Source organism: Micropterus dolomieu, linkage group LG02 (genome assembly GCF_021292245.1).
Source record: "Micropterus dolomieu isolate WLL.071019.BEF.003 ecotype Adirondacks linkage group LG02, ASM2129224v1, whole genome shotgun sequence".
In the NCBI taxonomy this organism is placed as follows: Eukaryota; Metazoa; Chordata; class Actinopteri; order Centrarchiformes; family Centrarchidae; genus Micropterus; species Micropterus dolomieu.
This window is the reverse complement of record NC_060151.1, coordinates 4,651,371-4,663,087: the sequence shown is the minus strand read 5'-3', so window position 1 is coordinate 4,663,087 and position 11,717 is coordinate 4,651,371. Positions and strand designations below refer to the sequence as shown.

At 40.5% G+C, this 11,717-nt stretch overlaps 1 protein-coding gene across 1 annotated transcript in view; it reads left to right on the top strand.

Moving 5' to 3' along the window:
• Positions 1–2,525: 2,525 nt before the first annotated feature.
• The window catches only part of LOC123983989 (monocarboxylate transporter 4-like), an 87,573-nt gene continuing 78,381 nt past the window's right edge, over positions 2,526–11,717 (top strand). The window contains exons 1-4 of the mRNA XM_046070539.1: positions 2,526–2,564; positions 8,223–8,344; positions 8,747–9,010; positions 9,420–9,563. Of these exons, the coding sequence (XP_045926495.1) occupies positions 8,788–9,010; positions 9,420–9,563 (367 nt within the window). The 5' untranslated portion in view covers positions 2,526–2,564; positions 8,223–8,344; positions 8,747–8,787. The remainder of the gene's footprint in view (positions 2,565–8,222; positions 8,345–8,746; positions 9,011–9,419; positions 9,564–11,717) is intronic.

The following is an 11,717-nucleotide window of genomic DNA, read 5'->3' as shown; positions in this document are numbered from 1 at the left end:
GCTTAGTATTCTTTTTAATATCAGCATTATTTCTTTGTAATCATTTAGCTGTAATTGAATAATTCACACAGCCAGATTTAGGCCTAAACCACAACTGTCCTGAATGGAGATGAGGCTGACTTTACTGTACAGAAGGGACTTCATCTGCAGCAGTGTGAAATACATGAAGCTCACTACACAACAAATCACAGCACCAAATGAATGCTAATGATTTACATGGCGATATCAGTGTTATGTTTTAAGCGTGTTCCGCTGCCCCCAAGTAACCAAATATAAATTATCGTTATTGTGAAATAAAATAAAGCAGTTTTAAGGCAGATGACATTGTCCGTTGAAGGATGCAGTCTCATACAATCAACAAAACACATCACAGAACTAGCAGCAAATTATTATTAGTTTTGTTTGATTTGTTATCACATTAAGTCTAAAAACCTTTTTTTGTATTGGTCTTAATATTCTATTTTTCTGAGATACTGATTTTGGGGTTTTCATTAGTTGACAGTTATAATCATCGAAATTAAAAGGAATGAACACTTGAAATAAATCAGTCTGTGTGGAATGAATGTATACATTATACAAGTTTCACTTTTTGAATGGCATTACTGAAATCAATCAACTTTTTGATGATATTCTAATTATATGACCAGCACCTGTAGTAGTTCCTCACAGCAAAGTCTAACCACTGGGTGGTGCTGCGGGACAACGTGAGCACCTGCATGCTACGGCACAGGCAGGACAGTTACACAACAGGTCATGCTGGTAATCCCTGCAGGACTTCAGAAGATAAGAATAACACCCATAGTGGAAAGTCACCAGTAAGAGAAAAGACACAAAGCAACATTGGGAAAATAGAGGTGATGTTAAGATAATGGTTCCATACATCAAGAACATTTCTGGTTGTATTTTAATATAATCAAATGTGAGCATCTATTTTTACATGAGACATCTGGAGTATTATTCCAGGGGGAAATGGAGGGTGCTGAGGTGAGTGAGAGACAAAACACACATGCTCCCTGTCCAGGGGTAAAGTGGGGCAGGGGGTGTTTTGACGTCAGCAAACCGCAGCCTCTTCCCCACAGCAACAACAGGATATTTATTAATTGCCTCATTATTAACACTGTCAATCAAAGCATCGCAGGAAAGAGCTACAGCAACACACCTCCAAGTGCACACAAGGACCTCAGGCAGAAAGAATAGTGTGAAAATTGGATTTGAAGTCTCTATTGGCATCTTTTTTTTCGAAACCCATCATTTGGTCAAATATTTGTAGAGCTGATGTTTTGATCTTAACAATGGAGCAATTGAGTAGCTACATTTAATGTGAGAGGAGTGATAAAGCCACAGACCTCACTGTTTTGGTTCAGTGTCATGCCTCTCTTCAACTTTGTTTTTTCAGACACAGCAGTCAAAAGCTCTGATAAATTCACTGTAAGCTACCTGCCAGCGCAGAACAGAAGGTAATGTTAGTTACAGGCTAGCCCAGAGCAGCCCTGGTTCCAATACATTTTTTTCATCCCAGCAGCCTTTTCCAAGATCACAGCTTCGTTATTTAGAGCTAATGAGGTAATTAACTTGAGATAACTGGATGAAGTAAACCGTCGCACCCACTGCCCCTCCCATATCCCATGGATATTAAACTTTCATCTCATATGTTTTTCATAGGAGTAGGTGTTTTTGAAACAACCATAAACAATGAAGGGTTAGCTCCCTAATGAGCTTCTTTTTCAAGGCTAGCTAAAGAAAAAACTAGCTGCACAGTTGCTTGTAAGATTAGTTCACTAGCCATGAGGAGTAGTATTCAGTCTGTAATGGATTATGTGGCTCTAGAGGAGCTTTGACAACTCAAGAGAATACCCCCGATGATGTCATGGTGTCATTAAGCTTAGCTCAGCTTGGCCTTGAAGACTACAAATGAACAGAAAGCCTGTATTAACCCACAAATTATGGGTGTAGTCTGCCACATCAGTCAATCAAGTTTATTTGTCACGTGTATATTATTGTAATTATTATTTGCACATATACATAGGCTACATAGGCTATGTGGGTATTTACCAAGCAGGGATGGTCTACTGAAAGACATTGTCAAGTTGCATTATGGGAAGCATAGGATCCAATTTATGAAAGTACAAAACTAAATTGCAGGAGTAGCTACCTGTTTTAGAACAAAAAACAAAAATAGTTAATTAAGAAATAAAGGGCTTAACCCATCTTGTGCAGCTGGGGTCTTTGCTAATTTAAAAACTCCCATTTAACTGTTGAACGATTAATCTTTTTTATAAAAGCACATCTTTGTAGAATTTCCTAAGAGGTAAAAGAGTGTGCCAACCAGTCCCGGTCTCCCCTGCACTGATAATAAAACAAAAAGGCCAAAAATAGCAGAGCAGGCGGTGTTCTTATTGGTCACTGCAGGGGGAGGCCAGTGATATGGAGGCGTTAGGACCCGGCAGCCTGAGCAGCCCCTCGCTGCCCTGCTGATGGTCTGCACGCGGACGTGCGGGGAGAAACGCAGCTCCGGTGCTGAGGCAGGAGGCTGGAGGAGGGACAGAGCTCAGCAGCATCGGCCGGTGAGTGAATCATCCGCGCTTATTTCTTAGAAAAATGCAGGTCAGTGTGGGGCTGGTGGGAGTAAAGCGTCTCTCGCGGCCTCAGTGACACATTAATAGGCACATTTTTATTTGTAATGTCCGTCGTGTCGCGTGAGTTGCCATTTGTGATGCACGATGTCGTGACAGAGTTGTGACATGCAGAGGCATCCAGACAGAACAGGTTGCACGGACTCTTCGTGATGTAGGACACACCCAATGCAGGGGAGTTGCACCCACAACAAGTCTACTGATTTAATTTAATTTGGTTGGCTGTTTTAAAACTTAAAACCCTTTACTTTGAAATTAAAATTCTCTTAGGGGTGAAATAAATCTCACTATTCCCAGAGTGCGTCATGGAGAAAAACTAAAGTGTGAAAAAGTAGACAAATGTTCTGAGCCTTCTTGCTGAAAAGAGCTGCCTGTTGCTGGACATGAGGTTGATGAGAGGCTAAAAGAGCTAAAAAGCTCCATAGAGCAGAGGGGAACTGTTGATCCAGGTGATAATTCTCCATGGTTTTTCACGAGCAACCCCTTCATATTATCATTTGATCCAGGGTTGAAAAAATATTGATTAGCTCAGCTATAAAGGTGATGTCCTGACTAATCTGATTATACAGTAGGCTTTTGTTTATTCTATGAATCACATCTAGAGGTCTGTGCTAACTTCACACAGCATAAAGTTACAACATAGGCCTACAACATTATGTTGTAGGGTAAACTGTCATTATACAGGAGGCCTTTATTCACCTTCTGGGTCACAAATGCTGATAGTAGAAAAACTTGGCTTCAAGAACTGCAGATATAAAGAGCTATAAATTTGAACAACAGTTGAAATGATAATTAAATAGCATAGGCCTACTTGCTTTTTGGATGTGTTGAATCTTTCAGTAGTCCATGATGCACCCCTGGAGTTTTCAAATTCAGCTGTGAAAAGTTTTAAAATGTCAACATTAAGGTTGGGTATGTTTTAAATTTTAGATAGGCTACCAGTAGCCAAAACCTGTAGGCCTATACCCTTAAAGTGATAATGATAGGCTACCAGTAGAGTAGGCCTTCATTCGATACCTTGCATAAAATACAATCTGCTGAAGCAATAGTAGTTGATCTATTAATACTTTTATTGTTGTTATGGACAAGCAAGGTTGTCTATTTTATTTTTCTCTTGTTTCAAATAACTGTTACGTGGAGGTATTGGGAATGTATCAGCAGCCTATTATACGGGGAAAGACTGCAGCTTGCAAATGTATTTATAGGGGAGACCGGGTATGGTTGTAACATGGGGAGAGTTGTAACAACACCAATTTCACCAAAAAGAGATAAGATAGGAGTTAGTTGATCATTTCAGTATTTACCTACTTCCTCCCAGACCTAGCATGGTGGTTATCAAGTCTGGAAAGATGTGCATTCAGAATATATAGAGAAAAAAATGATTTTGAGGTAAGAAAGTAAATTTTTTGACCAATACTATTTTTTGTTTAGTATCTATACTATTGCTTACTATTGTTTGACTTATATTAGATTGAAATGTAGTTTCTTAGGCAACATGTGATGCATTTCTTCCTTTCTAATTTCAAACCACACACAGCTAGCTAATCATTGGCTGACAGGGGTGGGGTGGGTTGTAACAGTTCTTAAAAAAGTGTTACAACCATCCTCTACATAAAACTATGGACTTTCTTTGATTTTAATATTTTACAGAATGCCCTTTGCAGTCGGGGCTCACTAAGCCTGCACTCCAGGGTTACCAGCGTTCATTTGTCAGCACTGTAACCAGTACTTCCCATTCACATGTAGTTCACATGTTGGCGTGTTGGCGTCACTCGACCTTTTCCATACTCGGCCTCCACCGGTGGAGAGGGTAGAAAAGCATATGGGCAGCTTGTGAGAAGTGCCTGTGTGCAAAAAAAAGTCCCGGTATGCCAAAGAGTAAAATATAGAAGAGCTGGTATACTTACCGGTGAATACCGGGCCACTTCCAGCACTGACTGTGACTCTGAATAAGAATATACACACATTGACACACACACACCTCTTTTTAGTTAGACCTAAGTATGTACAGATATGTTTTTTTATTAGGAACATTGTAGTAGTATTTATTAAGTATACTTTTAAGTAAGTTTATTGTATAGATAAATTTACATACACATACTGTACATGCACGTGAGTCAACAGACAAAGTCTGTTACAGCAAGAGAGAAACATTGTTCTTTTATATAACTACCTGTTTTGGAAGCTTATCATATAGTGTGACATCTATTTTTGATTATTTTGTGTGATTGTTACAACTTACTCCAGCATGTGTTAAAACCTACCCTGGTAGTGGAGTAGGTTGTAACAAGGGAACACATTGCATTTGACATCAACTCATGAGGTCTGTGATATTCTTGTAGAGGATTGAATTGGTGCCATTTGTAGTGAACATATGTGGGTACTTTATATAAAAATTTGGGAACTCTAGCTAAAAGATTCAGTGAGTTATAGTTACTGAAGCAAAAAGTGTTACAACCATACCCGGTTTCCCTTTATTTGAATGAGAGAGGAGTGAAATAGTTTAGTCACCAAATAGGCTAAGTTGGGAAACGAATTTCAGATATTTATTTGATACAAGAGTGCTATGTCCTTTATTGGTGAGTCACAATGTCACTTAACTACACTAAAGACTCTAAAGAAGCAAACAGAGGCCGATCACACCAACCACACCTGAAGCAGCTGCAGCCCGAGGCACAGATCGATCAGTGACAAGTGATGTGAATAGCACATAAAAATGTGATGAAACCAAAGGAAAGCCAAGCTTGTGGTGATAAACTTGCAACAGTGACGAACGTGTCTGAGACCGCAGCCGAAGGTGAGCGGCTGTTTAAATCACGCATGGACTCTGCGCCTGCACGCCTTTATTATACAGTTTACGCTGCAGGCATATAAGGAAAAGGGTGTGCTTTTCTCTTTCTTTTGTTGTGTTGCTTGCGGGTTTGGCTGCAAGCAAAACCATACAAAAAGTATCGATTGAAGTAGGACTGGTTTGACGGGAGACGTTTGGATTCCAGCCTACTCGATAGGCCTACTGGGCTGTTTCGGCGATACCTTAAGGGAGAGCGTTGGGATTTGAGCCTGTGGGGAAGTTGAGCCACCCCTTGTTTCTCCTTAAACATAGACAAAATTGGTCATGTGACCACACATTTTGAGTTAATCATTTTACTCACCCTGTGATGGAGAGAGGGAATAAGTGATGAGCACATTTAAGATCAAAAAACTGTTTTTTGCCGTTCAAAGTGATTTTTGTGTGATGTTCAAGGAGTCCTGATTCTTGTGTCTGAACAATTACAGACAGGTGTGAAGTTACAATATGAGGCTATACTGTTACCATGACGTTACCCTGCGAAATGACACAATTTTGTAAAAACGGCAGGGAGAGGTTCATTTGAGCCAGATATTTTACTATAATTTTATATTGCATTCTTCACCAAAATGATGTGACATTATGCATTTTAGACCAGAAACCATCATGTCATGCTTCTATAAATGGAAAACAGACAGGCTTCAACTCCTCTTGTGGATTTGGACAGAGCAGTGGGAGAGGTACAAAATGGGAAGGTGGCATGGGACATGATGACTTTAAAGCGATACATTGATATGAAACAACTAGGAGACATAGCTGCAATGTTTCACTATCTAAATGCAATTAAATGTTGGGACCTGGCGTTTGAGTTTGCACGATGAAATGACACTGATGTCCCCGCCCACCAAGAGTCCACTTTTTTTGGAAAGCCAAATTTTGAAAACAGTTTATTTTAGATCCAAATGGATTATTCCCAGCGATGCACCACATCCTTATATAGCTAATAAACATCCTTATATATATATATACATGTTTTAGTTGGAGACATTACTGTAATGTCCTCACTTTAAAGACACCTCAAGTAAAAACTGGCTCAACTCACCCCGCTCTCCCCTAAAGGTATCCAGTAGCGATTCCCATCCCTAGTTAACATTGAGGTAGGAGGACAGGTGAGGACTTACTCTCTGCAATAACAAAATTAGAGAGTGAGTTGTGTGCTGATGAGGAAAGCAGCATCAATCCACTTTTGGCACAGAGTCTAACCTTAAGATTTTATCTGATATCCAAGGACACTCGGAGGACGCATTTTATGAAAGCAGATATTACAGTCCAGACAATATTCCCAATAATGAATTCAGGAGACATTTCAAAGCTGCACATGACTGTGTAATAATGCAGCATATTGCTCCCAGGGACTGACTGAAACACACATGCTCTGGTGGTCCGTAGTTTTTTTAGGCTTGTCACGTCACATTCCCGTAAGTATGAGGCTTTAAATGATCATGTTTCCTGGAGACACTAGATTGCTGGCTGGTTTGGCATGAGCCCAGCCTCCATTTCTACCGCACAAATCATTACTTTGGCTCTACAAGAGGTTGTAAATTAACTGATGGGGCTGACTAGCCATTTCCTCACTGTCCACACAGCAGTGTCTTTAGTGCTTTGATTTGGAGAAATATAATTACAGAGAAGTGTCTCTTTGGTCTTTAAGATTTGAACAACTGTATTACAAAACTGTTCTGATCACCACCCTTTTCATCATTTGGACTCATATGCACATACATATACACATGAAACTGCATGTGGGGGGTTCTTGGCTGATGGGCCAAAGGGTGATTGAGGGGAAATGATAGAACCAGGGTATAAGTGTTCAAATTAGATAACATCTCTAAATTTGACTAATTTCCTACCTAAAATTGTTTGTGGTTTTAGTTAATTGTTTTGTTGTACGTTTGATTTGCAAAGAAACAATGGCTATGAGATTAAAGTTCTGACTTTCTGCTTTAATTTAAGACTGTTTAAACACTTTTGTTAAGGGAATTCATTAAGATCTGTATAGGGTTAAAAGTGTCAGCTGTTAATTGTAGGGGAGCTGGTTTTATCTTTGGCTCCACCTGGCACACATGTCAGTGTGCTTGAGCAAGGCAATAAATTCCAGACTGATTCCAGACAAACTTCTATATCTCTTCCCAGAAGGCAGCAGGGTGAACAGGCTTTGGCTGGGTAGGTACTGTCCTTTAGTATCCTTTGGGCTCTGCACGGTTGCTCACAAGTATGTGAGCTCGCAGCCAAACAGATTTGTGTTGTAAATATAGTAAGAGTCTGATTCCTTTTCCTAGTTTTCCTAATCATACTTAAAATACCAGGACTAGCTCTGCTCTACAATACAAGAACAGTGCTGTGTCTTTATGGCTCAATGGCTGAGGATGCTGACTTTTTGCCAGGGACGTTAGCTTTAGCCTCAATCTTGTAGCATGATAAGTATAGCTGTCAAGTACATAGGATCCTGGAAATGAGCTGCAGCTTTTATCTACTTCTGTCTGACACTATTATCATTGTGAACTACATAGTTTACATCATGTGATAACAGAAAGCTCGATGGGCATATCGAGAGAAACTAAGGTGCGACAGGGCTTAGCGAAAGGGTCAGTTGTTCCTAGAAAAGTCTAGTCTCTTTGGATGTAATATATATAATATAGGAATTAAAGAAATGGAAATCTATCGGCAGCAGAGAAGAGACTGATTGTTTTTCTGATGTTTAAAATAATGAACTGCCTTCATGTTTTGGTTCTTTGTTACAGTTCCTGTTAGTCGTGGTCCAATCTCCGTCCCTCGCTCAGCCAATCAGCAGTATTTGACAGCAGGACTGCTACACATCATGTGTCACTATGAAGATATCTGAGGGCAGCACGTTGGAATCTGTGTAAGCCTTTCTCACCCGCTGTTAACATTCAGCTCTCTGCGTCCCTGCACACAGATAAATCTGTCCTGAACCATGTTTTTGACTTTTTTGATTATTCAAGTAGGGTGTGCCATAGTAATTTTATAATCTACACATATGAGCCTTAAGGGCACAAGACAGCAAGGGTGGCTCAAATGGAGCTAAAGCTTTAAGAGTTTCTGGTAATTCCAGTTAATGATAATTGTATCACAGTTCATTTAAAAATGCTAATATCATAATACTAATTTCAACACATGCTACACATATCCACCCTGGGAGCATTCTAATTGCTGATGTCCAGCAGTCATGGTGCAGAACTGAATTAGATGCACTCACAGTGAAACACTATCCAACTGCTTGTTGTCATTTTCTTTTCTCTTCCAGCTTCTCTGTCTGCCTCCATTAAAACACAGCCCTAGAGCACCATGGGAGGCGTGGTGGTGGACGAAGGTGCAGGGGGGGTGAAGGCTCCAGATGGAGGGTGGGGCTGGGCGGTGCTGGCTGGCTGTTTTGTCATCACAGGCTTCTCCTACGCTTTTCCTAAAGCGGTCAGTGTCTTTTTCAAAGAGCTGATCAGGGAGTATGGGGTGGGATACAGCGACACTGCCTGGATCTCCTCCATACTGCTGGCCATGCTCTATGGCACAGGTAGGCTGCTGCTTGTGCAGTACGTTTAGCAAAATACACATACAGCACACAGCGGACACAAGAAACAGCAGAAGAATTTAAGGCAACCGTGCAATAAACACTACAATTATAAAGCTAATGTCCAAATTTGTTGAGAATGTGAAATATATATTTGAATATATAACTTTTGTCCTTACACGGACTGTCCTCTTGCTTATATGTTTAATAAGATACTTAAATACTTAAGGAACAGTCTGACTGGGAAATATGCTTGTTTGCTCCCTTACCCAGAGTCAGATGGGAGGATCACCATCAACTTCTTTATCCCAGCTGCCATAATCTGCAAAGCTGTCTTATTTACATGCTGTATTTTATACTTATTGACGTACCAGACCACTTAGACTGACTGCGTGTGTTTCACTTTCTCCAGGTCCACTGTGCAGTGTGCTGGTGAACCGCTTCGGCTGTCGTCCGGTGATGATGGTGGGCGGCCTCTTTGCCTCTCTGGGAATGATCCTGGGCTCTTTCTCCACCAGCATCATCCACATCTACCTCACTGTCGGGGTCATTACAGGTCTGAAAGTTTCCCGCCTTCCAGTAGAGTATTGTAACATCTGATTTCTCCTAACTAAGACCTATACCTACCTTAGGCTCAGCCAAGTGGATTTACACATACAAAGACTTTGCTTTGGTGACTTGGTGCATAACAATAAACATAAACTATATAAATATGAAGATGTTACATTGATAAGGTATGAAAATGTAAAAGAATATGTGCAAGAACATGTGCAGAGACTTTAGGGTATGTCTTAGTATGTGATACATTTGGGAGGATACATTTTTTTAAAGCCTCTGAACATCCATCCATCCATCCATTGTCAACCGCTTATCCTGCATACAGGGTCGCGGGGCCTCTCAACATGCTTTTCTCAAATAAGTATTATTGGAATATTTTTTTGCTACATTTATTTATGTACAAAAATGCATTCATTAGACTAGCTGAAACATATATAAAGGTTCAGCAGTCACAGCTCTGCATGGAAACAGTCAAACAGAGGGAGTTTCATATTTAAAACTTTGGTGCGAGGTTTGCGGATTTTGTCACCCATAACGTTGTCTATAAAGGTTCTCAGTTATCCAGGTCATAGTTAGGTCGAGAAGCTGTTGCTGAACAGAGGAGGGGATCTACGCCACCACTTATACTTACAATGCTGTATTTCATCACTCCCCAGGAAACTTAGCAAATGTTAACCTCTTGGCCTCAGGTGAAGATGCCAATGATGGTCATTCAGACTCAGGTTGATTCTAACGACCATAACGATCGTTACAACAGCCAGGAACACTAACTAACCAGCCGTATCTAAGATCCTAGGAAAATGACCCCACAGGGGTTAAATAGCTGAGTTTCCCTACCAGTCTGTCAGAACTGAAGAAGTCTCTTGGATGAAGGAATCTTCAACTAAGTCCAGTTGCCCTTGACTTTAAACTTCTATGGGCACCCATAATGTTCATTTTGACAGGAGATTCTGATTTAGTTTTAGTCTTTCGATGAAAATGTATATTAAAACTAAAAAACGTTTTAGTCTAATTTTCATCATTATCCTGCTTGAAGTCCTACCTTTAGCCACTTGAAAGACTCAAAGTCATGTTAATGTTACATCCACAGCCCTTGATAATGTTACATACCTTTTTATACAGGTGCTGGTCATATAATTAGAATATCATCAAAAAGTTGATTGATTTCAGTAATTCCATTCAAAAAGTGAAACCTGTATAATGTATACATTCATTCCACACAGACTGATTTATTTCAAGTGTTCATTTGTTCATTCCTTTTAATTTTGATGATTATAACTGACAACTAATGAAAACCCCCAAATCAGTATCTCAGAAAATTAGAATATTGTGAAAAGGTTCAACATTGAAGACACCTGGTGCCACACTCTAAGCAAACACCTGCAAAGGCCTTTAAATGGTCTCTCAGTCTAGTTCTGTAGGCTACACTATCATGGGGAAGACTGCTGACTTGACAGCTGTCCAAAAGACGACCATTGACACCTTGCACAAGGAGGGCAAGACACAAAAGGTCATTGCTAAAGAGGCTGGCTGTTCACAGAGCTCTGTGTCCAAGCACATTAATAGAGAGGCGAAGGGAAGGAAAAGATGTGGTAGAAGAAAATGTACAAGCAATAGGGATAACCGCACCCTGGAGAGGATTGTGAAACAAAACCCATTCAAAAATGTGGGGGAGATTCACAAAGAGTGGACTGCAGCTGGAGTCAGTGCTTCAAGAACCACCACGCACAGACGTATGCAAGACATGGGTTTCAGCTGTCGCATTCCTTGTGTCAAGCCGCTCTTGAACAAGACACAGTGTCAGAAGCGTCTCGCCTGGGCTAAAGACAAAAAGGACTGGACTGCTGCTGAGTGGTCCAAAGTTATGTTCTCTGATGAAAGTAAATTTTGCATTTCCTTTGGAAATCAAGGTCCCAGAGTCTGGAGGAAGAGAGGAGAGGCACAGAATCCACATTGCTTGAAGTCCAGTATAAAGTTTCCACAGTCAGTGATGGTTTGGGGTCCCATGTCATCTGCTGCTGTTGGTCCACTGTGTTTTCTGAGGTCCAAGGTCAACGCAGCCATCTACCAGGAAGTTTTAGAGCACTTCATGCTTCCTGCTGCTGACCAACTTTATGGAGATGCAGATTTCATTTTCCAACAGGACTTGGCA